The sequence below is a fragment of the Typopeltis vanoorti genome, chromosome 24 (assembly GCF_054136105.1).
Source record: "Typopeltis vanoorti isolate ZY-2024b chromosome 24, IOZ_Tvanoo_1.0, whole genome shotgun sequence".
NCBI classification, from domain to species: Eukaryota; Metazoa; Arthropoda; class Arachnida; order Uropygi; family Thelyphonidae; genus Typopeltis; species Typopeltis vanoorti.
This window is the reverse complement of record NC_143572.1, coordinates 78,788,641-78,813,102: the sequence shown is the minus strand read 5'-3', so window position 1 is coordinate 78,813,102 and position 24,462 is coordinate 78,788,641. Positions and strand designations below refer to the sequence as shown.

Here is a 24,462-nt window from a genome sequence, read left to right as displayed (position 1 = left end):
GTAGGCGAGGCCGTTTTAGCCCTATCTAACTTTTGGAGACTGGGTTGGCAGTTCGATCTCCTCTGGTAGCCAATCAGAGATAATTGGCCCAAGGCTATCACTAATTAATCAGTATGCAGTGAAGGTGATGGCTAGCAAGTGCGCCATCCCGTGGTCCCTAACCCTAACGAATATTTTAATGTCTGAAAAAGTGTGTTTCGACGACCGATTTTCTTGAGTTTACCGGATGAAAAACCAGAGTTTAGGGGAGAAAAAACCCGCTTGCCCGTGCCAGAGATCGACTAACTAAGGGAGCAGTCGAAAAAATGCTTAGAAAATGTTCCTCTAGGAGACGACTAGATTTGAACCCCAAGTCTTTCTTCGTGCAGTCAAGCATCATGGAGTGCAAACGCCACTTCTACTGAGTACACAGGCCACGAAAATAGCTCTACATTTGCTTCGATTCAGTTGGTGTGATAATGGGTGATTTCAGTTTAAAATCATGCTCTTGCAAAGCGAATTGATTTTATTTTTTTTTTATATGAATCTGTTGTCAAGTGTTGCTTACCTGAGTTAAAAGAGTATTCTATTGGTGCTTGGATTCCTTTATCGGGATCTTCTGCTTTGATCGGACCGGGTGAAGACACATTGAGCAGCGTCCCCTATACCAAACAAGCACAAAACAGTCTTTATTGTCTCACTTTTAGCGAATATTAATTGCTAATATTAAACTTAAAATTAAAAAAATCGTTGTTGTTAATTCACAGTTGTCTTCACCGCACAAACATGAGCATGAAACAAATGGAAGTAAGCAAATATTTTGTTAGTCGTATGTCTGAGTATGGGGGGAGGGGGGAGGAAATGGAATCATATTTGGCATTTATGAAATCAGTTAAGAGATTAAAAATAAGCAAAATTCACCTATCATTATCCACTGTAAATGCGATAAATAACAGAATAATAATAATACGAAAAAGTGCTACTGAATAACTATTTATATCATCGATGAGTTGCCCATAGTTTGTTGAATACTGAAATAGCGCCATTGACTGTATGTAATGCCAACATTGTGCTTTGAATTTTGTATAGAAATAAACCAAATTTAATAAGTGATTTAAAAAAAAAAAAAAAAAAAAATTAGTCCTGTATGTTTCCACTCAGTACATCTTTTCTTCTTCAGGTGTCATCCTAGAAGGAGGTAGGGTTGGCAACCATGTCACAGAACGTTTTTCTTTCTTTTGCTGCTCTGGAACATTTATGGTAATTCAAGCCAGTCCAGTCTTTAATGTCTTCAAACACATTCTCCTGGGTCTACCTCTCTTTTTCCATCCACTTTCCCTTCTAATATTAATTTCTGAATGCCTTCTTGTCTAGTTAATGTCCAAAATACTTAAGTTTTCGTTCTTTAATTATTTTCATTAATATTCTTTTCATTTTTGCTTTCTTTAAAACATCGTTTTTCATTTTCTCTGTCCATGATATTTTCAACATTCTTCTGATGGTCCACATTTCGAAAGCTTCTAATTTTTTCTCTGCTTCTTTATTTAAAGTCCAAGTTTCACGGTTGTAGAGAAGATTTGATCAGATATAGCATTTTATTAATCTTTTTCTTGTGTCTATATTAATGTCTTTGGATGTTAGAACAGTTTTCATATCAATAAAGGCTTTTCTTGCTATTCTATTCTTCTTTTTATTTCTTTAAGGGAATTTCCTCCGTCTGTAAACATTTGTCCCAAATATATAAAAGACTGAACCTGTTCAATTTTCTTTTTGTTAACAGTTATGTTTAGTTTCTTATTTATTGGTTCTTTTGATATAATCACGCACTTTGTTTTCTTTAGGTTAATAATTAATCCCATGTCTAAGCTTCTGCTGTAAATTTCTGTGACTAAGTTTTGAAGATCATCTTCAGATTCAGCTATAAGAACTGTGTCATCTGCATACCTGAAGTTGTTGAAGTTCCTACCTCCGACTTTTACACCCTTCAGTTCTGAAATATTTTAAAATATTTTTGAAGACACTCAATCAGGTTTGGAAAAAGACAAATGTACAAGAGAAGGAATTTTCAATTTGAAAACATTATATGAAAGAAGCCTTGATAACCAGAAAAGCATATATCTTTATTTTATTGATTACGCCAAAGCACTTGATTCAGTTGATCACAAAAAATTAATAACATCATCTTTTATGATGGTAAAAATCTCTGTAGTTTCTTGCTGCCTACATGATTAGCTTATTGAAGATTTTCTAGAGTATTTCTGGATGAACATTAATAACATTCAGTAATAATAACTTCATTAATATCAGGATAGCATTAGGACATCTGCAGGAATATTTCCGTTGCTGTTACATATCAACACATTGAGAATTACGGTATATGAATTTTAATGGTAAAAAGGCTCAGTAACATTACATTATTTTCTTACTAATAAAAGTATCACGTGAAACAATAAAATAACATTTATTACAATGGCAAGATTTTATTATAATTATCTCACAGGACATTTTAAGAACTACACAGTCTTGTTAAATTATGCTTTAAAATGCAGGCTTTAATTAATGCATGCAGCTTTTTATGGGGATGGTTAATGAAATTATTGTTATTACGTAACACTGTCAAGGAGACCACGGACTCATTTCAGAGGGCACTGTACTCTACGCAACTGACCATCTCATCTCCAACCCACGCATTGCCGCCGCTCATCATTTACACAAGGACATCTACCGCCTACTAACTATTTTATGTCTACAAATTTCGTGTGTACTCTTTCTGATTTTCCTGCATGAGGGGTGAATAATTCGAGTTTTCAGGGTGGGGATAGCATCTATTGTCGATATCGAATTTGGGTGCGTTCCATTCAATGGGCACGATGTCCGTCCACTTCATTCTACCAACTTTACTACGGAAGCGCTACATGTTGCTCATTAAACCATTCTCATTATGTGCTGACACCTTTAATATCCTTATAACTGACATTAAATTGACACATGCCAGCTTACATCTTAATAACCATGTAAAGCTGGAGAAGAAAAAGATTAATTGAAGAAAGTAAAAATAATACCAAAAGAAATTCAAGGAGTTTTTCAGATGCAGTGGGATACTTAAAGAGGATACAAACCACAAACCCGAAAAGGGTGTGCCGAGTAACAACCAAAGAGATTTAATTATTCAAGGAAAATAAACTGCTAAGGAATCCAAACAGTATTTTGAAATCGCCACTACCATCTTATGCCTGAGGTACAGTTTTTAGAAGGAAATAGCGAAGAACCCACAATTGATGGGCCATCTCAAATTAGCAGGGAAGGTTATTAAAGTGTTAAAAATAAACAAGTCACTTTGTGAAAATAAAATTGCAGCAGAACGTGTGAAAATGGGACAAACATTCTAAAATGAAATTTGTGAACTGATCAAGCTAATAATGGCAAAATAAGAAATCGCAGTGGATTGGAACACATAATGTACCCTATTTTTTAAAAAGGGAGATCCTATGGTAACAGCGAAACTGCTGAAGTATCTCCCCCTTGGATACTTCCTACAAAATACTATCTACACTGATCTGGAAAAGAACGTTTTGATGATACATTATTGGAGCCTATCAGTGCAAAGGAAAGTCGACAACGAATATTTTCTCTCCGACAATTGTTCGAAAAGCATTACAAATTTTATAAAGAATTACATCTAGTATTTGTGGGCTATAAACAAACACATGACAGTATACATCGAAAGGACAAAGAGACCTATTAGAATGCCAAAGAAATATATAAATACGATAGGGTTATGTAATTGCCACACCAACTGCAGGATATATTTCCTAGAGGAATATTCGTTACTCTTTGAAATGGTATCCGGACTTCAAAGAGAGGTTCCTTCACCAACTCTGTTCAACTTAGCGTTGGGAAAATCATTAGAGACCTAAATGAGAATGGAAATGAATAGGAAAAGAGTCCTCTTGGCTTATGCTGATGATATCGTTATCCCTGGATGCTCTCGTCAGGATGTGATACAAACTACATCTAATTTGATTGAGACAAGCAAATAAGTGTTGTCGGAAGGTACTAAATATAAGTGCATTTCAATGAATGACCCATCGGGACCAATTCAACTTGGTTGTTGATAATTGCGTCTTTGAATAAGTTGGATAATTTTAAATTTCGCTGAGTCGACATTAACAGCTAGAATAATATGCATCAAGAGATTAGAGGTGAGAATTGAGAAGTCGTGGATATTATGCAATCTTGCATCTTCTAAACTGCTAAATACTATGAGGAAATTCCAAAGAAAAGCTCTGTTTAAGTTATCTAAGTCCGATGTTAATCCTCTGTTGTGAAACATGGTCAAAGGGAGATAAATAAAATACTTTACAGTTGGGGAAAAAAATGCATTGAGAAAAATTTTTAGAGTAAAATAAAGAAAAATAAATGGTAATTTTTGAGGCGAATATGATGAAGTACTGATAATTTTAATACTGACAGGTAATAATAAAACAAGTTAGTTTTAATATATTAAAAGAAGGATAAAATCATCAGAATTATAACAATTGGAATCGAAGTGACGATAATATCTGCTGCTTCAAAATAGTGACACCTAATAGTGACAATTGTAACATCGAAAGATGGCGCCACATGCACCATCTTTCGATGTTACAATTGTCAACCATTTTGCAACATTCAAAAAATAAATTATTAGAGATGCTGCTGATGGCATAAAATGCGTCACACAAACCTGCATTAACTATATTAATGAATTTCGTCATCAGTATCATAAAACAGGGAAGTTTGTTTTCAAAACAGATATGAATATAGGTCGTACTAAAATATTAAATTCTGTTAATTATGAATAGTGAGTAATTACAATGCATTTTCGCAAGAAGCGGATGCTACTCCGCCCTCTCTCGGTTTTTTTTCAAACATTTTGGTAATTAAAATAAATAGAAATATATATGGAAATGTGCAAAGTTTTGAAAGAGTGATAATTCTGCTAGCTTCGTAACTTCATTTTCACCCTTGCGCCACACGGATTTCCAGATATTATCAGCACTAATCCTGATCTTTTTATTCCGCCGGAAGTTATCATTCTAAACCGTGAAGTTACATCCTCTGTTCGATTTAATAACGGTAGAAAACAGACAGGAAATTTAGCACGCGGCAAGCGCTACGATTTTTCTGTTTCGTTAGCGTGAAGCGTGCACGAGACGTTGCGAAACTTTCATGGAAATATAATTAAGTCGGGCAAACGAGTAGAATACGCACCAGACGATAAAAAAAAAAAAAAAAAAAAATTATGACGTTCAGTACTCTCGTTACCATTAGTAACATTCGTTTGCAGTGCAATTAAATTTACATTTAATATTTAAATGTTATTAATTAAATTAATTTTTACATGTATTAATAGATTTATTTTGCCATATTTAATATACTATTAATTAATTGTTACTGCTGTATGTCATTCAATTAACCTCATTATGTTATTGTCATACAATTCATACACAAGCATGAATTGAAACAAATAGCTCAAGATTAAATGCTTTAACTACAAGAAGTTTTTTTTTTTTTCAATTATCAGTTTCGTCTTTTTTCTTTTCTTTTTTTTAATTAGTTTTGATACTTTAGTAGCACAAAGATGTTTCTTCCCAACATTATTGGTGAGGTGGTTGAGTGCACAAGTAAAATACTTGGACTGTTATGATTTAGATTGAGATACAAAGAGACTGGACTTGTTCAACTCATATCCTAAGAGGAATGCAAATAAAAACACCCACTTCCTAAACAACAAAAGCACATTCTTGTTAAAAGACAAGTAACGGTAGAATTAACAAAGTTTTTATTGATGACTTCCTACAAACAACTTCAATAATGACTTTCCTAACTTAGAATGAAATCAATCTGAACAGTTTCTTCTTCAGAAATATCAACCGCCCCCCCACCAAAAAAAAAAACACTTTTTTATGATTTGCGGCTCTTTTTTTTTTTTTTTTTTCGTTAGCTTATTTAGGCATATTGTTCCCTAAAATTTATTATGGTTAGTTAATAAGCATTTACAGAAATACAAAACTATTGCGTTATATAAATAGTATTCTATTCTGTTAAATCATTTTAAATAATAAAATGAAAACGGTGCCGATTTACACGTATGTTCCTTTACTATTATTGTAATGTGGAGGAATGTTGACAGCTGGTTCAGTGGCACACACACACACACAAACACACACACACACACACATAGAGAGAGAGAGAGAAATATGAGGTTATTTTCCAAGTGGACTGTCTTCTTCTGGATAGGCATCTTGTGTTAAGGCTTAGAATAGCGAAGTATTCTAAGCCTTACAGCGGATTTAGAAGTTCTGCAACGTTAGAAGTAAAGATGAGAATTTCGGCCTTGAACAGAAGAGGATACCTGTTTCTTGAATTTGAAGAGGACTATGGATGGAAAGCTCGTGCCAATAAGAGCAAAAGTTGCCAGTCAGCCCTAAAAGATAATTTTGATCTTACCTGGCAATGCGGGTATTATGGAAAGCGCGAAATTGAGATTTTAATCTTGATCCACTGGAAATAACTAATTTCTTGAACTGCATTGCCATGCTTGCTGGACGACCAAGACTTGAGTAGTGGTCTGGTTCATCTTGAGCGGAACGGAGAATAAGGGCCTTCGTTCCAGTTGGAATTTTTTTCAGCCATTCGGACAGAGTCTTTGGGAAAGAGAGGAGAAATCATGGATGTCAATCTCATCTGGAACCAGTGCAGTGCCAAAGGATCATTCCGTCATAAATAACAATAAACTTCAATATATTTCTTGTCATCTCCATTATTATTATTATTCACTCAAAGAATATTTGTGAGGGTTTTTTTTTTTCTTTTCTTTCCCGAATTCTAAATCACCAAATTAAATAGTGGAATTGGTTACAGTTCAATGCGGCACTAACGAACAGTTCGTGTAACTGCCCACCTAGCAGTTGGTGGGCTTTGTTATTGCACGAGGGCGACAAGATTTCCGAATTCTTTCGTGTGTTGTGTGTGTGAGCATTACGAATATTAAAATAATGACATTTCTACAGCCGACAAAAAAATTGGTGTACTTTTTCGCACAAGACACTTCACACCTCCACAGACCCTCACTCGATACAAATCCCAGCCATGGACTATTCCTCCCATATTTGAATTGGTGCACCAAACTCCTCTCTAAGATTGCTCGACTCTATCCAGAAGGGGACGATCCAGCTAATTAATGATCTCTCTCTCTCTCACACACACACACACACACACACACAGGCCTGTAATTTCTCCCTTGTGCTTCCTCTACAAATACTTCATGGACAGTGCCTTGCTGAATTGGCCACTATTATTCTTCCACTCTCCTCCCAAATCATTAAAACAAGACCCACTGTTAATCAACATCCTTTTCCAGTCCATCTTGAAACTCACCGAACCATCTTCACTGCCTCATCTTTCATTCTATCTACTTCTGACCTTTGCAACAGTCCCTCCCCCCCCATTCTGCCTTCTTCAAAGATTACAACCCTCAGCTGTTCAAGCAAAATGTGAACCGATTCTTCCTTTCTTCTATTCCTCTTGCCAAAACGCATACGGCACTAATGTGCTAAAGAAATAATATCAGGATGTCGGCATAGCCCTGAAGACAACGTTTTCATCCGTAGCTTTGGGCTGCACAAAGGAAAGACTGCTTTGTGGATTCTTGTCGCTGTGACTAGAGGAACTTTCTCTCAACCTTTCTTTTGTCTCCCGAGTTAGTCGATCTTTGGTAGTAGGTTTTTCCCCCTCCTGTAAAATCGTATTCTAACTTCGCACTCAAAAAATCGACAGCACTATTCACATTAAGAATAATACAAGTGTTAGGGTTTAGAGTTCCCAGATGGTGGCAGGCTTCTGCTTGATACTAGCTCCTGAAAAGCATGGGCTCGTTATCAGTGAAGAGGCTTGAAGAGTGGAGGTTGGCTGCCCACCATTTCAGAACGTTAAGGCGGAAGCAGCTCTGCCAAGTAACTCCATTTGGAATTAAAAGTACTAGAGGATTTTATTTATTTAGTTTATTATTATTAGTGGTAGTATTTGCGTTTGTAGCCAGGTTGGCGGCATTGATTATTGATTCGCATGTCTGGATTTGTCCTGTGGTTGTCTGATCGTGGGATATTTTTTTTTCTATTTGTGCATTACACGGTAAAGTGACTGCAAAACCGATTGAATAACTCTTCGAAAAAGACGCAGCACGCGCTCCTATTTCCTCCACGAATGCCACTGCTGTCACCACAGATTATTCGCAGTTGCTTAACGTGCAGTTTCTCCGCCAACAGCGCCGTCTTTGCGTTGGACACTCGAGTCACGTACTGGAAAGTGGAGCAGCGAGGCGAAGTTCCGTTTCTCGTTGTCCAGGCCACTCACCTCACTTCCCATAATCCTTTGCGTTCGCTTGTCTCTCCGATATATGCCAAGCACATCGCGCAGCGTCACTAATAAAGAAAAAAAGAAACATCCGATGGATATTCGATTGCCCAACAACACGCAAAGCTTTCTCATAGGACCGGATCGATTTTTACGAGTTACTACCCCCCCCCCCCCCAACAACACCACCATTTATGAAGCACGTGTCGGCAGAAGGCGAAACCAACCGCCTCCACTTCATTTCTCCGTCAGTAAGACTGCGAAGACCCAAGGGGTTGATGACCGAAAACTTTGTGTAGGGAGGGAGGGAACGAGTGTTTGAATCTAATTTGTGTCGCCTCACAGACAGCGGAAAGATCGCCGTAGCGAAGAATTCCGAAACGGATGAGAGAGTGGGCACTGCTCACGACGAAAAACTGAAGAAAACAAACAGTCGATGAAGTTGCTATGGGCAACAATTTCGCTTCCTCCCCCCTCCTGCTTCCCCGAAGAATACGTCCGTTGAAATCTGTGACTTTCATCTGCTTGAAAGAAATTGCCTGGTGTATTATTATTATTATTTGGTAAAAATTCTTCGTGGTGGGGGTAAGTCGGTGGCTAAATTAGCATCGAAATATTTATTTCCTTCTCATTTAGTTTAGAACAAGTTTCGGTTACTATTCACGTTACATCTATTAGAAAGCTGTCAACCGAATCGTCTCCATCCATCCACTTCGAACTGACAGAATCCCTCGTAAAAAAATTCTGATATTTTAGTGGCTGAAGCCTCAGCTGCATAAATGATCGCCACATACACTGGACTCGAAGATAAACTTAGTTAGAGAAATAAGGAATTGTTTTTCTAAAAACTCCTAAGTTTATCTTCGATTCCACGAATGTTTGCTTTGAATAATAAGTTGCTTCTATTTGACTGATCAGAATTTGCGTCTTCTGTTCGAACTAAAAGGAACAAACCAACAGCACGAGCTTCTAAGCTTGGAATCTATCATCAGACTAAACTATACTGATTAGTAAACAAGAAACATGAAATCGGTCGTTGTAATGTATTACAAACACTTTCATGTTTGTAACTGTGGTCCAGGAACGCCATGCTGGAAAGAAACCAACTTAATCTTGAAGATAGCAGCATTTTCATTGATTGAGTGATTATCTTCATGAGTTCTGGAGAAGGAAAGATTCTCAAGTACAAACACAAATAAATAAAAGAAAGAAAATTCGTGTCGCCCATGGGTGATCTGAGTATTAGCGTGTCGCGCGATCAGTTGGGTGGGACGAATATGAATATGTAATGATGGAACGTCACACGAGAGTCCCGATGGTAGAAAGAGCACTTACCACTCGCAGCCGGTCGGGCAGTCTAGCCGTGTAGCGATCGGCGAGGAAGCGTGGGTTCTGGTCATCAGCATCTAACACATTCACGGTCAGGGTTGCGTAAGACCACAGGGGGGGCTCACCTTGATCCTGAAAAAAGGAAGAACGAGACGATCAATGGGAGTGGCTACCAGCGAAATAATTATTCAGTTGTTGCTATTCGACTTTCTCACATATAACAAAGAAAGAATATGAAAGCAGAGACTGAAGCGACGTCTAGTGATACTGACATCAAACATTAAACTTTTCAAATTGATTTACAAAGGTGCTTACTTGAGCTCGGAGAGAGACGTTGAAGTGAGGGAGGGTTTCGTAGTCCAAAGGGGATGCCAACATGACGGTTCCATCGAGGCGATTTTCGAAGTTTAAGTAATGCTGGAAAAGAAACAAACCATAAGATAGCGTAGTTCTTTGCTTCACTTAATATTCTTCAATATTTTTTAAATTTATTTTTTAACATTCTCCAATATGAATCAGTTTTGCTTTTTTTTATTCAATTTTGATTAACCTGTAAGTTCGAGACTTCTCTTAGAGTCCTTTACCATCGGGTCATTTATTTATTTATTATTTTTTATTTCTTATTTATTTATTTATTTATTTATTTGGCCTACTTTATCTCTTACATTGATACATTTCGAAATATCTGTTTCACTGATTTTTTGACTGCAAGTTGACTTGAAATATATTTAACACGCAAAAAAGGGTATTGAAAACGGAAAATAACGTACCGAATAAGAACCAGAATCCACAGAATACTCAACAGTGCTGAAAGGTCCCTGTTGGTCTTTGTCTTCTGCCTTTATACCCTGTAGTACTGTTGAACCGACTACAGTAACCTGGGAACAAACACAACAAGGTTATACACTCCTTATTCAAGTTTAATAAAGCGCTTCTAACGATCTATATTCATTTGGCAGAATTTTACATAATCTCTCCCTTATGCAAACGTACCTCACTGATGTTAACGGTGTAAGGGGCGCCGATGAAGTGTGGAGGGTTGTCGTTTACATCTGTGACGAAAATCCGAACAGGAATGATGATACTCTGCAATGAAATAATCGAAGATTATTTGGTCATCTAAGGAAGTAGTCAAAAACAACTATTTGATCACAATAGCAATCATTATTTACTGGGCATGCGTGAACTCTCACCGGGTCATCCGTGTTCTTCTTAATACAGGCGACCTCTATCATCACATTCTTTGCTCCTTCCACGCCTTCCTTATCCAGTTTTTTCCTGAGCACGAGGTTTTTGGTAAAGGGCTGGATGTCAACCGACGAATTGTTCCTCACCAATGACACTTCGATATCCCCATTTCTCGATGGATCTCCGGTGATGGGAATGCTTCCAATGATTGTTCCTGCAATATTTGAGAGTCGATAAGAAGCTGTGAACAGTAAACTTTGGGAAAGACATTGAAAGAAATGGTGAGAAGCATATCAAGGATTGACACAGAACCAAACTTTACGATATCATTTAAGATATTGCCCCATTTTGAAGAAAATTGTAGTTGAAGAGTTCAACATACCTATTGGAAGATCCTCCTTGACAGTAAAGGTTTCTGAAGACCCTCCACTGGTCAAGTAGCATCGATCATCTGTAGGGGAAAATAATTAAAAGAAGTCACAATTATCTATTAAGCAAAAATGTCCTTCTTCCTATAAAAATAAAATACCCAGAATGACGATGTTTGCACTAAACACAGTTTTATGTCTTTCGCTTTTTCTTCAGATATCTAAATATAACTTGGATTTTGCTGCGGGAAATATTATATGACTCGGTAAAATGCTCCAATTGTCATAAACACAAAGAGAAAACTAAATTTAGAGCAATTCAAGAGGATTATAATAAATTATCAAGAATAACCATGCAGAAAACGATTTGGTGGAGTATTGAGAAAGCCCCAAAAAACCACTTTCACACGAAATAGTATTTTTGTTGGGGGTGGAGTGGGGGATGTGAATCGACCGAGGTAGACGAGATGTGACATTTTCCGACTGAATACCACTAAGAAACAGCAAATGCCATGATTCTGGAATAACCAGACTGCATTCTGTTCTGGTTGCTTTAAAATTCCGCCTCCCCGCTAACACCTGCACATTTCCAGCTAATGTTTACCCCCAATAAGGAATGGAATGTTCGCGTTGTTATGGTGAGGAACAAATTACAGCCCTCCTTCAATGTCCAGCGAGTTCTGTTCCGCCAAGACACGTTCGGAAGCACTGACATTGGTACTTCCTGTACGTGCAAGACGCTCCGAGGTCAAGAAACTGAAGATGACGTCGCTGTTTGCCTTTCGTTTTATCTTTCATAGCTAAGTAAACTCTCATGTTTCATTTATCTCGCAGATGACCACAAATTTTACTTTTTTCCCCTTTCTTTCCTCTGAGCTGCATGTAAACGGTTCACGCATGAACTCGGCAATTACGTGAAGATGTATTGTAATCTCTCCCGCTATGGAAAGCCCCACAGGCAAATAAAGAAAACTTGTAATGTTAGCAAAGCGGTAATTATCTATCATAAAACTTAATTCGGATGCCGTTCTCTAAGATCAGGATAGAGGGCGCTACAATGCATGACATGTTGTGTAACGAGAAAGAAAGGGGCAGGTGTCAAAATTACGAAGATAACCACTTTCGGTAGTGCTCGTTTTTCAGTTCGACAACCACAAGCCCGATCGCAAAAAAACTAATGATAACAGTGGTGAGGCCTCAAGAAAAACCAGCATAAACGTGATCCGATTGTAGTTAGAGCAACGCTGATGTCGACCCTTCCATTTGCATGGGTCGTAGTGGTATTACCCAACACGGGAACAATTGCTTATTAGGCCTACCGTTAACCTGTTCTGTGTACGCTAAGCGTTCACTTGCCTCGGGTGTGCGTGCACATTAATGTCTGTTTTCCATTGTTTTCTACTTAATTACTCTCACCATCTATCCATCTTTACGTCTTCTGTTTCTCTTTGTCCCACCCCAATTCTAACCCGTAACCGTTAGGACCACTAATTTTCTTTAAGCGGGAGGAAGTACTTACAATAAACTCTGCCTTAAAGATTCGGAAATTGATTTTTTTTGTTTGTTTGTTATATTTTTCAGTTTTCAAGTATTGTTAATTTTTACTCTGAATTAAAGTTCAGAGTAAAAATTTAAAAAATAAATAAAAATAAGAGTATAGAAATATAACTCAATGAGAAATCGTATTAACGGATAGAATTAAAACATCTGTAAAAAAAGTAAACGAACAGTGAACTATCTTTGTTTGTTTTTTTTTTCCTGTTTTCTCTCCTCGATGGCCTCCATTTTATCTACTGTGCATGTCTTTATTAAATATTTGAATACAGTTCTGTAATGAACACCGAAAAAAAAACATATTTTGCCTCTAATTTCATACAAATTATGAAATATAAACTCCAACGTGATTAAAAATTAGTTCATTTTCTAAGGTGTAAATAAAAAATCCAAATCGTATGAAAGGTGTGTCTTCGTATAGGTAACCTCTTACATTTTGCAGTGTCGCACACGTTTCTATTTCTTCATTAGGCCAAGCAAATGTTTCATTTGAGATCAAGGACAAAAAAGAACGTGATCTAAGCTGTTAGCGTGTTCGCTGTAATCAGAATTCGATTTCCTCTACTACCTTGAATGAATAATTCTCATCGTTCTCAGGAGAAACAAAGTATCACTCCTTGTTTCCACTGAGATTACATCCTTAGGGCTTTTATATAATTGAAGAAACGCTTCGTCTCTCACGGACAGCAATTATAGTCCAAAAGGGATTGCAAAGATCAACAGCTCTGACATTATCATAAGGTTATTTATGTACAAATAGTTCTCTATGCAACTATATTTAGTAATGAGTGGGGATACTTCCTGTGCCATTGGTAAGAAAGAAGTCGAAAGAAATAAAGATAAATGGTACGGAATATATATACACACACACACGCACTTGCTGTTTGCTTTGAGATGGTTCCTTGCGACGGGGTTGCATTCCCACCCCTGTTGAAAACATTTGCGCAAAAGCCGTTTTGAACTGTCGGAAATTTTGTCTTTTCAGTTGGGAACATCTTTTTAACTGTCAAGCGTAAATATCCCGCCATCTTTTCGTTGGTTCCTCTACTTTTCTTTCCCTTTGGTATCCAGTTCTTTACTTTCTTTGCCCATCTGATATCCTACTTTCTTTCTCTATGCTTTATCCATTCTTCTTTCCGTTTTCGCATCCAATCGTTTATTGACAGAATTTTATAATATTCTCTGATTTGTGAGATCCAGATTTTGTTTATTATTGTTACACCTTCAATTTTTCTTAATGTTTTCATCTAAGTGGTTTCATTAATTTATCTAATTGTTGTAGTTGCTGGTCATTTTTAGATTCTCAATTTTATACCTTTGCTTATGTTCTTATTCCTCCAGATGAGGCTGTTGAGGCATCCAGATATATAATTGCTTATTTCTATTCCTAAATATGGTGAACATATCATCCATTTTTTCCTCTTCTATGACCACCTGAAAGATTACAGATGCAAGAAGTAACGAGAATGTTAAACAACAGGCCTGCCGTCTTGTTCACCGATTAAGCAGACTTTGCATATTTAGTTGCTTAATGAAATTTGTGTAAGTTCTAGGAGAACAGGATCTTTTCCTGAATTTCAAAATCAGTGGAATCCAGCCACTAGCACCCTAATTAGATCAGTGACATTTTGTCCACTGAGTTCCTACACTTAGGAAAGGAACTTTGCATAAATTGTTATTGTGTCATCTGGCGGTCAATGGAGAAAAAAGTGTTATTGCAGCTCGCCAGGAAACTTATTTTTTCATGAAGTATTAGATATGAATTGGTTTAGAAACAGCATTTCACTGAACAAAAAGGCTATTTATCTAACAGAGAGTGAAATGTGTCCATGGGGCAAGACTTTCCTCATGAATCTTTTTTTTATTCTGAAGTGGATAAAACGAAAGATAAACACAAACTTAACATGCATGCTGTGCTGGCCTCAGCCTTTGTTTCTTTGGTCTTAATGATAATCGAACAAACCTTATAGATTAGCTGAACTTCCTCTTCTGGAAAGAATCGGATTTTTATGGAGATTTTAGGCATCATGAGAGTAAGAGAAAGCGACGCCTACAACAGATTTCAGGAAATTGAGAAGGATGTGATGCAATCCATTAGTGTTTAATCCCTTCTCAGATATTATAAGCAAAGATAGGTTAAGATATCATTTTTTTTTCTTTTCCGACGAGACTTGGTTATGCTTAAACAGTACCAACATTTATTAAACCTTCAATCCTGCGCAACATTTTCATTATCACAATTTAAAGTATGAGTTACAGAAGTTATTTTGGAACTTTGTGTTGTACAAGATTTGTCAGATTGGAAGGAGAAAAAAAGCACATTTTCGTCGGATAGAATTTGTATTCAAGAGGAAAAGGATGATTGATATATAAGATGGAAAGATAGTACACTGCGTCGTTTTTGCATTTAGGAAGTAATGCAGCAAGTCAACCACCATCAAATGTCTTCGAAATGAAGAATTGCTCTGAACTTTTTTTGATGTCAGATATTCAGACGTGAATGACCTATGAAGCTACACTATTATAAGAGTTCTATAGAATTAAAGAAAAGCTGATCAAAATTAACTCAGAGGACATGAAAGAAATAGAGAGGACACCAGTTGAGAAATAGAAAATATATATTGCACTGGGAAAAGAAAATAACATGGAAAGAAAAAACAACAGATTCTAACTGAAAAAATGACAGATCAAATAGGAGAAATGTAATATGCTATAACAAGAGAAACAGTGGATGACTTGAAAAAGGTCACTATCTGCAAGTCGTCCTATGACGTCATGGCATGAGTCCATGAACCAGTCGAGTGGATTATTGCAATTACTTTTTTGTAATGTAATGCACTAGAAAAACAAGTAAGCAATCATGGCAGCCACGGTGTGTGTGTGTGTGTGTGTGTGTGTGTGTGTGTGTGTGTGTGTGTGTGTGTGTGTGTGTGTGTGTGTGTGTGTGTGTGTGTGTGTGTGTGTGTGTGTGAGAGAGAGAGAGAGAGAGAGAGAGATGGATAGTCCCATTGCGGAAGTCAAAGTATTCCCCCAGAAGGCCGAAGATAAAACACGATCATCCCGAAAAAGGAGCATCCACTGCCACCAACGATCGCACAAGTTTTTGTCCACTGAATTCGTTCCGGCATATTCAAGTCACGTATGGCTTTAGGGAGATTCGATTAGATTCCCCCGCCCTCCTCCTAGCGAGAACTTCCTTCGCCTGGCAGGTCCCAACTAACAAAACAGCCCACATTCCACGAAGAAAGAAAAGAAAAGAAAATAAATAAATAAACCACACGTTTACTGACCTTGGCAGGATGTGAAGCTTATCAAGGGCGCCACTAGGAGGAGCCTGCGTAGAACGATCCAAAACAACGTTGTTGGAAAAGCATCTGCCGACTTACACGACATAATGACGGTGAAAAGCGGTCTTGTCAGTGACAGTCACAGAGTCCTAAGGATAAAAATGCACAATTAAACATTTGAATTTTTTTAAATCCAATGATTTTTTTTTCTATTTCTCCTTCATTATGTAAGAAACTGCAGCACAAAATATCTATAAAATTATAAGTAGAATTGGACAGTAACATTTATGAAAATTGTCTGGAATTTCAACAGCACTTCCAACTTTAGAAATATTTCCTGAAATTAAGATCAAAATTTCAGTAGAAAATCTGGAGACTCAATTTTATTCAGAAGATTGAAAAAGTTAATATTCGAAATAATTTTTGCATAAGGAAGGATTTTTATCCTGCGTCAAGATTTTAAGAACTAAACCAACATGATTTAGTGATCTTATCACAGTTTCCAAAATATGAAAAAAATAAAATGTTAAGGGGAAAGTTTTATTCTTTATGCAGAATATATTCAATAATTAAATATAAGAAAATATTAACTATAATAATAAATATTCATTCATTCCTAATTTATTAAATTTTAGGGCTTATCATGAAGAACAAATGAACAGTCTAAGGATACTAGAGGACAATTTCTATTATCCTCCTCACCCACTTCTTTTTCTATATGGTTTTTCTCTATTAATTGCAGCAGGATCTGGTGGACGATGATGGCATTCTTTGGGAATTTATGAATCGTACAACAGTCATTGCATCTCTTGGTTAAAAGAGACTGTAAAAAGTGACCTTAAGAGGTAGGGGGAAAAGGGAGACAGAAAACGACTGGTGAGGAGATATTCCATCCCTAAGGACTGAGGAAATTCTGTTGAGTAAGTAGACATGGTTGGCAGCTCCTCTGATAAGTGCTCACTGAAGTGGAACTTTAAGGGACAGAGAAAGGAGGGATTGACGTTATTAAGGAAACCAGTGGACCGGAATTGGAGTAGAAAAGAAATTGTAGATGTTATTTTGATGTTAGTACGCAGAACAGGGGGGCGTCATGGAAGGAGATTGTAGGGTGGTGTTTGGGAGGATTATAGTTCTTTGAACATGCGTTGAAGGTCACCTTCCATAACAGATTAGTAATCCTGTTGTGAGCATTCATGGAACCAAATTCCACTTTTGTATGAGGACTAGGAAAATGTTCTGAATTTTAGTGAAGCATAAAACATCTTTTACGTAAAATTTTAGAGATATTTGGAGAAAAACAGGAGGTCCAGTTTTCTTCGAGAGATGAAAAAAAAGTGGGTTTTAAGTGTTGACTAATTTCTTTAGAGCTTTTGCCGCCCCTCTCAATACACACCAAAAATACTACAAAAAGTCAAAACGACGTAGAGGGAAATAAATTAAAAACTGTGTTTATTTTTGAAGTAAAACTTTAATTTCAACATTCTAAACTGTTATTTTTCTTGCTTTTCTGTTAGAAATCGTCAATGACATTGGCGAAGTCTGTTTCATAGTAATGTAGGTAATTCTTAATCAATTTTAATTTAGAAAAACTCCTCTCACAATAACTAGCAACACTTACAGCATTTGTGAGGAAAATTCGCTGTAGTATTACAATATTTGGAACTGAGTTCTCGAGACTGTATTTTAGAATTAAATGCAAAAGTTCAAAAATGTTCATAGTGTCGCTCGGGGAGGACCGTCCCCTCCTCCCCCTCTAACTACGCCCCTGCTGTAAGCAAAACCTCCCCATTGAAGTTTTCTTTGCCACTTCGCTGGACACTGATGAGTTGTTTTGTGTCTGTGCTACGGTCGTTTTTTTTTTTTTTTAAACGCGTTACGAGTACGAAGCAATGAAAAAGAGAATTCCTTAAGAGCAATTTAAGAACAATCCAATCTACAAAGCCATTAGTGGCTAATTGCAAGACCTCCTGGCAGGACGCAGTGGACCATCTGATCATTTAAAGCGCTCAAATGAGCTAACAAGAAAACTCGTCAAGGAGGCAGTGAGAAGGTAATGTCCTGATGGAATCGAAAAATAAACACCGCAGGTTCGAAGGGCGTGAAAGTTACGGATGAATGGGATCCGAATGTATTTCACTGTGGCGACAAGACAAACAATGAACAATTAAAAATATAAAAAAAAAAGGTGCATGCAATGATCAAGGTCATATTTTCGATACTGATCAGCTCATCAGTTCTAGTATCTTTCGTTGCTTGGCAACAGAATCGAGTGAAAAAAAAAACAGGAAATTCAAAACAATAATGATTTTGATATCTACATTGCTTATTCCATTTTTTTTAATTAAATAAAACCAGAGTGCCCGGATGCAATCATGTGAAAGGAGTTTGAAAATGCTTCATAGAAGTCTGGCAAAGCCTTACCGGGCGGTGCAAATGATTGATTTTTAAATAACTCTGAGGATATCGTAGCGTGCAGGGTAAATAAAATAATATTTCATTAGAAAAAATTTGTTACTAGTAAAAAATCGTAAGCATACTATTTCAAGCTATTTTTAAAAATTTTCGATTCTCCTCTTCGTTATGAAGTAGCCTACAAAACTCCCTGCGAAAAAAGAGGCTAGAGAGTGCTGCTTGTGCTGCCTACTCCCTTTTGGACATGAAACTTGTTGTTATGTTCCATCGAGTCGTTTTCGACTCTTAGTGATCCCACGAACATACACTCTCCATCTGTCCTTGACTATGTCTTTCAGAATTTCCATGAGCACTCCAGTTGCTTCTTTTAACTCCATCCATCCATCTAATTCTTGGTCTTCCTCTTCTCCTGCTTCCATCAACTTTAACAAGCATCATCATCTTCTCCAGACTGTCATTTGCTCGCATAATATGTCCAAAGTGTGACAATTTTTGCTTAATGATCGTAGCCTCGAGGGAGCAATCTGGCTTTATTCTGTCTATCACTGATTTATTGGTTTGCTTTGCAGTCCATGGTATTCTTAGTAAGCGTCTCCAAACCCATAATTCAAATGCATCTATCTTCCTTCTTTCACTCTTTCTGAAGGTCCAACTTTTACATCCGTACAGCACCACAGGGAACGCCATTGCTTTCACGATTCTGATTTTTGTTGCGAGGCTAATATCTTTAAAGATCTTGCTTAAATTTGTCATTGCTTTCTTTCCGAGTAATAATCTTCTTCTTACTTCTTCAGTACAATAACCATCTTGATCAATTCGGGATTCTAGGAGCACAAAATTGTTAACTGCTTCCATTTTCTCCTCATCTACTTAAAAATCATTAAGTTCACATGTTGCCATAACTTTTGTCTTTTTGAGGTTAAGTTTAAGAAATGAAACTACTAATTTTTTTTTTCAGTTTAATATGATTAATTTATTGCACCTTATTGGCTGAGCTTTTAAATAAGCATTTAATATCCTGGAAGGTGTAATGTTGGCGTTGCTAAGTATAACCTGAATTCGGATCTGAAACATCAGATCTAGGGATGGAGAGGTAGAAAAATGGAGACTGTGGATTAAGTTCCGCAAATAAAAACCTACGAATGGAGTTTGTCCAGGAAATCGATAAGGCGATCCCAAGGTTACTTCAGGACCAGAACTCATCCGTGCAATAACTACTGATAGTTATTGCACGGATGAGTTCTTGCTAACACAGTCTTTAAACTGCAAATCGGAAAAGATGCAATTTAAAATTAGTGCTAGTATTATTTTCGGGTCTCGGTGCATTCAGGAAACTCGCAGCGGATTAGCAGTGAGGAAATTAGAACAAGATTTTAAGGAATACACAAGAAATTTGTCTTTATTCATAATTCACTTTTTAAGAAAAAAACTGAATATTAATTCGGGATTCTAATGGTTATTTCACTTCAACACAATGTTTATCTGCATGGAAATGCAGGTGAACATTGTGTTGGAGTGAAAATATTTTCAGAAATATAAAAACGGGATGATTTCTTTTCATTGTCCTCCCTTTCAAAATGTAATATAATTATAATTATATTAGAGCAGAGGCCGCCAATATCTGTCTGTTACTGAGGGTGTTCTCTGGCCGATTTGCCTGTATGCCAGATTCTGATGGCAAAATTTTTTCAGTACTGAATTAGTCGGTATTCGGATATTTATTTATTTATTTATTTGGATTATTAATTTTCCTCTTAAAAACAAACTAAGACCTGAACACGTTTTTTTGTTGTTGTTGTTGTTGTTTTCAGTAGTGTTTACACATCATATAGCAGAAATTAGATAAAATTCATGCCACTAGCACTAGATAATTTTTTCTGCTGGTGGATAGTTAATAATGATTATGATGATAATAAATAAACAAACATGCTCATATCTAAGAAATCTTTTTTTTTTTCAGGATATATTCAGCAGAAATTGAGATCCTTTTGAGACACCACACATGTGAGAAATGGTTAATGAACTACGATTATTCTAACGAAGGGCAGAAGTCTATTTTCCATTGGAACTGGTTTACAGTCTGAACTGTAAGCAGAATGTTTTCCTCGTTGCTTACCCCCAACCCCTTCTGAGGTTAACTCCGATCTCATATCCTCCTACAGAACTAATCACGCAACACTTTTTTCGCCTCTTCTCTCTCTCTCTCTCTCTCGACTGACTACACGGGGATATACAACATTCATCGGAAAGCTATTTCAACTAAAGGTGATGTTGGCAGCTTGTTTTCTTCCGCGAGTGTTTGAGGTCACGCGGCCAAATGCCGGCTCCTTGAGAGCCGATCTCCAAAGCCGGATCTACATCCCATAAACAACCATCAAGGTGTTCACGGCCCAATAAAACGGTTTTGTGTGCGTACCAGGTTACGGACAGGTGCGAAGAATACAGTATAACCAAAGACCAGTTAGGCAGCCTGTCCGGCGTGCATTCCTGGAGCTCGTGCAGGTCATTCTGGGATAAGTTAACTAGTGACTAAGTTAGGCGATTACAGCTGCTCTTGCCTCCATCCCTCCCTATACCAATGCCGCAGGGAGAGCGACCGACGCACGCAGGACCTTCATACTTCCGCAATGAAGGTTACTCCGAAAAAAACTAAGAGTTACCCTCGGGACTGGAATTCGAATGGACAATTTGGACCTGATCTTGGGCTAATGGAAGGGCCCCCCCCCCCAAGACTAATCTACTCAGAAAGCATACTACCCCAGAAGAATCAATGGAACCAATTAAAAATTCCTTAAAAGATATTTATCCATGAGAATATTTTTCGTTTGCTAACAGTTGAATGCTCATTTGTAACAAACGCCATCTAGCGGATAATGTGTATAGACATTACAGGTTTATTCCACTTACATTCCCTGTGATTTCCGGGGTAATACAAACTAAGATATCAAATAATCTCAGAAGACATGCTCTGAAATAGGTTTAATCAACTCTAATAACACGTGCAATGGGTGTTTTCATTTAATGTCTTCCGGTTTGTCACAAAGAAAGACAAATAAAAAATAAAAAAAGTATATTAGGGAGCGGAGGCAGGAAATGTACTGTTTTTAGGTCAATACAAAAACTTTTAATCGTGCATATTTACCTGGTTGATAGGCCATTTATAAGGTCACTAATCTAGCGACTGTACCGTGTTTATTTAAGGTTGGACTGTCAGAGGAAATATTCCGTATTACTTTTTAGGTGTGTACATCCGAGTTCGCCCAACACCCACCTTTGGAACGCAGTTCATTTGAAGGATTTGAACCCAAGTATGCGATGTGATAATAAAGTAATGAGACTGATTTTTATGAACCAGCTTTTAGCATAGTTGAGATGAATGCATACCTGATTTGAATCCTAAATGCTACAATTAGTAAAATTTGAATTCGTTTTGTATACTGCATTGTGGGAACGATTTGTTTCTTTGCCAACAAAAGGAGAACCTCCCTGGATTTCAAAAATAGTCCTAAATCCATTTTGTCCAATCCGCTCGCGAACATCCAGCGAGAAAAATTCAGTCTGTGTAGCAACTGAATTTTAACATCGAAAGGTGACTTTACCCACTAAACACCCACTGCGTGTTCCTTTATTATTTTATTTCTGTGTAATTGATCTGGTACTTTATTGTTTATCTGAACAAGCTTGTTTTTATAGTGGGTTGTCCCTGATTTTCCAGTATTTCGTTCTACGCTCTTTCTTCTATTTCCTTTTCTTTGTTTTATTTTCGTAATCCCATTTTCACTTCTAACTCGATTCTTCTCAACTCAGTAATTTGCCATAATAGTAGTTTTATCTCCCAGAATAGTCTTCGTCCGTAATCAAAAACCGTCCTACTAGCGACCTCTAGTTGCTCAAGTGCCTTCGATTACACAAGAACTACAAAAACAATGAACCTCATTGCAGCAAATTTCCGCGTTCTGGTGGAGATAATCCGACTAGAATGTCACCGCTCGTTACAGAGCAAAATGGACTTCCGTATTCTGCATTTCCCGTGTATTGTGGAATCACGCACGCATACACATCAAACGAAATCGAAAAATTGATCTTTTTATATTTGTATTTTCGTGCTGGAGACGTTTGTCCAGTTTTTTGGAAACCACTTGGTGACAGGCTGTTCTATTTAGCGCTAGGCATCCCGATATTATTTATTAATATTAATCGTTGCTTGGTAGATTCCAGTATAGCAATTTATTATTTAGCTAAGAAGGAGAAAATATTTTTATTATTAATATTATTAAGTGTTTTTTATGATTCAAGCTGGTTTTAAATTGATAATAGTAGTAATATTAATTTAATATTTTATCGTATTTTTAATTATGTGACTGGTTTCATTATTACTTGATTTCATTTTAGTGTTATTAATTACACTTTTATGTTACGCCCACAGATTCGAGACCCTTCGACACTTCTGCGCATGTCACAAAAAGGAGAATCCGTTCCGATAATAGGGTAATCAATCCGTCTTCTGGGATGAGTTTGTTTATTATTACACGTCGGAAAATTTAACTTTTCTTTTACGAACATTGTAGTTTTTGAACTAGTACAGCGACAAACAAGAAAGCACGTGATTTCGCGTGTTGGCGACCAATTCGTACATCCTTCATTTCTTTCTCCCCCTTCAGCATGAATCGACTATTCTTGGCAGAGAGCCAAGCGAAGCTCTACAAACTGTGGGCGTACTATAGTTGGTAGACTCCATGGCTAAGTAATTTGGCTTCTTACAAACTTCATTCTGCTTATGATAAGCGGTTTGTAAATTGCGTGTATTCTTCTAGCCAGTTTGCCTGTTTGTGGGACGAAGAAAGAACCCGCGTTTAAGGAAATCAAAAACCTTCCACCTCCAAAAACACCGGCTAACTCATCTTCAGTTAAAAGACCTTCAGCGTCCTAGATCGGATTCGAACCCAGGTGTTTCCAACCAAAGGAGCCGACTGAGTTACTAAGGTTGGTTATAGGGTTTGATTATGATCACAGAATCTGAATTTCTACTTTTGATAGCCGAGCAAGTTCTCTTTCTAAGAACCCTTTCCTAAATGCTATCGGACTCCACCGCAGGCTTGTATTATCAGATCCAATGTCAGGAGAGTGCACAGTCCGATGCGTACGTGTCCCGCACCTCTAAATAGGAATGTTTACTCGGCGCGTGGGAAGAAAGTTCGACGAGATTCTAATGATCGGCAGAAATTTTTGTGTTGGCGACCACCAACGAGGGTGAACGAACTAATTAAGACATCAACAGAAAGTGAGAGAAGAAAAAAGAAATGAAATAATGTTCGTCGACGCTCCGCGCGGTATTATACGCGTTGCAGGACGGACAGGCACCACGGAATGAGTCGCGTTCCTCCTCCCCCCTTCCACCCCCCTTCTCGTGAGAATCACCGCGTGCGAGCCAATAACAATCCTCGTTGGCCATTACGGTGGCTATCGGAGGATGAATATTCACGGGGGGGGGGGGGGAACACTCTTACAAGGCTGCCTATCTTCGAGTGTTCTCCTTCGTGTGCAGATAGCACACAACCTCCAGAAATAGCTTAATGCATCTGCTCACCGCTGATAAGAATAATTGGACCCCTTTAGTGTCTCGTGGGGTCGCCATAAACGGGAGATTGTTTTCGGTATTGACTGCAACCTCGTTCTGCTGATTACTCCCAAAGGCAGATAATCAAGAAACAGCAATTTTTTTTTTTTTTTATTGATATCCTTATCCTTTCTCTTTTTTTTATTCTGTTTACCCTTCTTTCTTTCTACACTATTTTTTATGGCTCTGTTTCCTATTTCGACATATCCACGGTGTTTGTATTCATCGACTCTGTCATGAGCCAGACAGGACACCATTACGATAGGAAGCCAAAATATGCTGCAGAGTTCTCAATTTTTTTTCCCTTCCTCTGCTGAGGAATAGCAAATGGCTG

The 24,462-nt window shown here is 37.4% G+C and overlaps 1 protein-coding gene across 1 annotated transcript in view; it reads right to left on the bottom strand.

Moving 5' to 3' along the window:
• Positions 1–24,462, bottom strand: part of Cad96Cb (protocadherin Fat 4-like Cad96Ca) — a 97,328-nt gene that overhangs the window by 11,598 nt on the left and 61,268 nt on the right. Inside the window, exons 2-9 of the mRNA XM_090413708.1 lie at positions 16,103–16,248; positions 11,273–11,341; positions 10,896–11,104; positions 10,696–10,788; positions 10,473–10,580; positions 10,018–10,119; positions 9,709–9,834; positions 548–641 (exon numbers count right to left, since the gene is read on the bottom strand). Of these exons, the coding sequence (XP_090269834.1) occupies positions 548–641; positions 9,709–9,834; positions 10,018–10,119; positions 10,473–10,580; positions 10,696–10,788; positions 10,896–11,104; positions 11,273–11,341; positions 16,103–16,205 (904 nt within the window). The 5' untranslated portion in view covers positions 16,206–16,248. The remainder of the gene's footprint in view (positions 1–547; positions 642–9,708; positions 9,835–10,017; positions 10,120–10,472; positions 10,581–10,695; positions 10,789–10,895; positions 11,105–11,272; positions 11,342–16,102; positions 16,249–24,462) is intronic.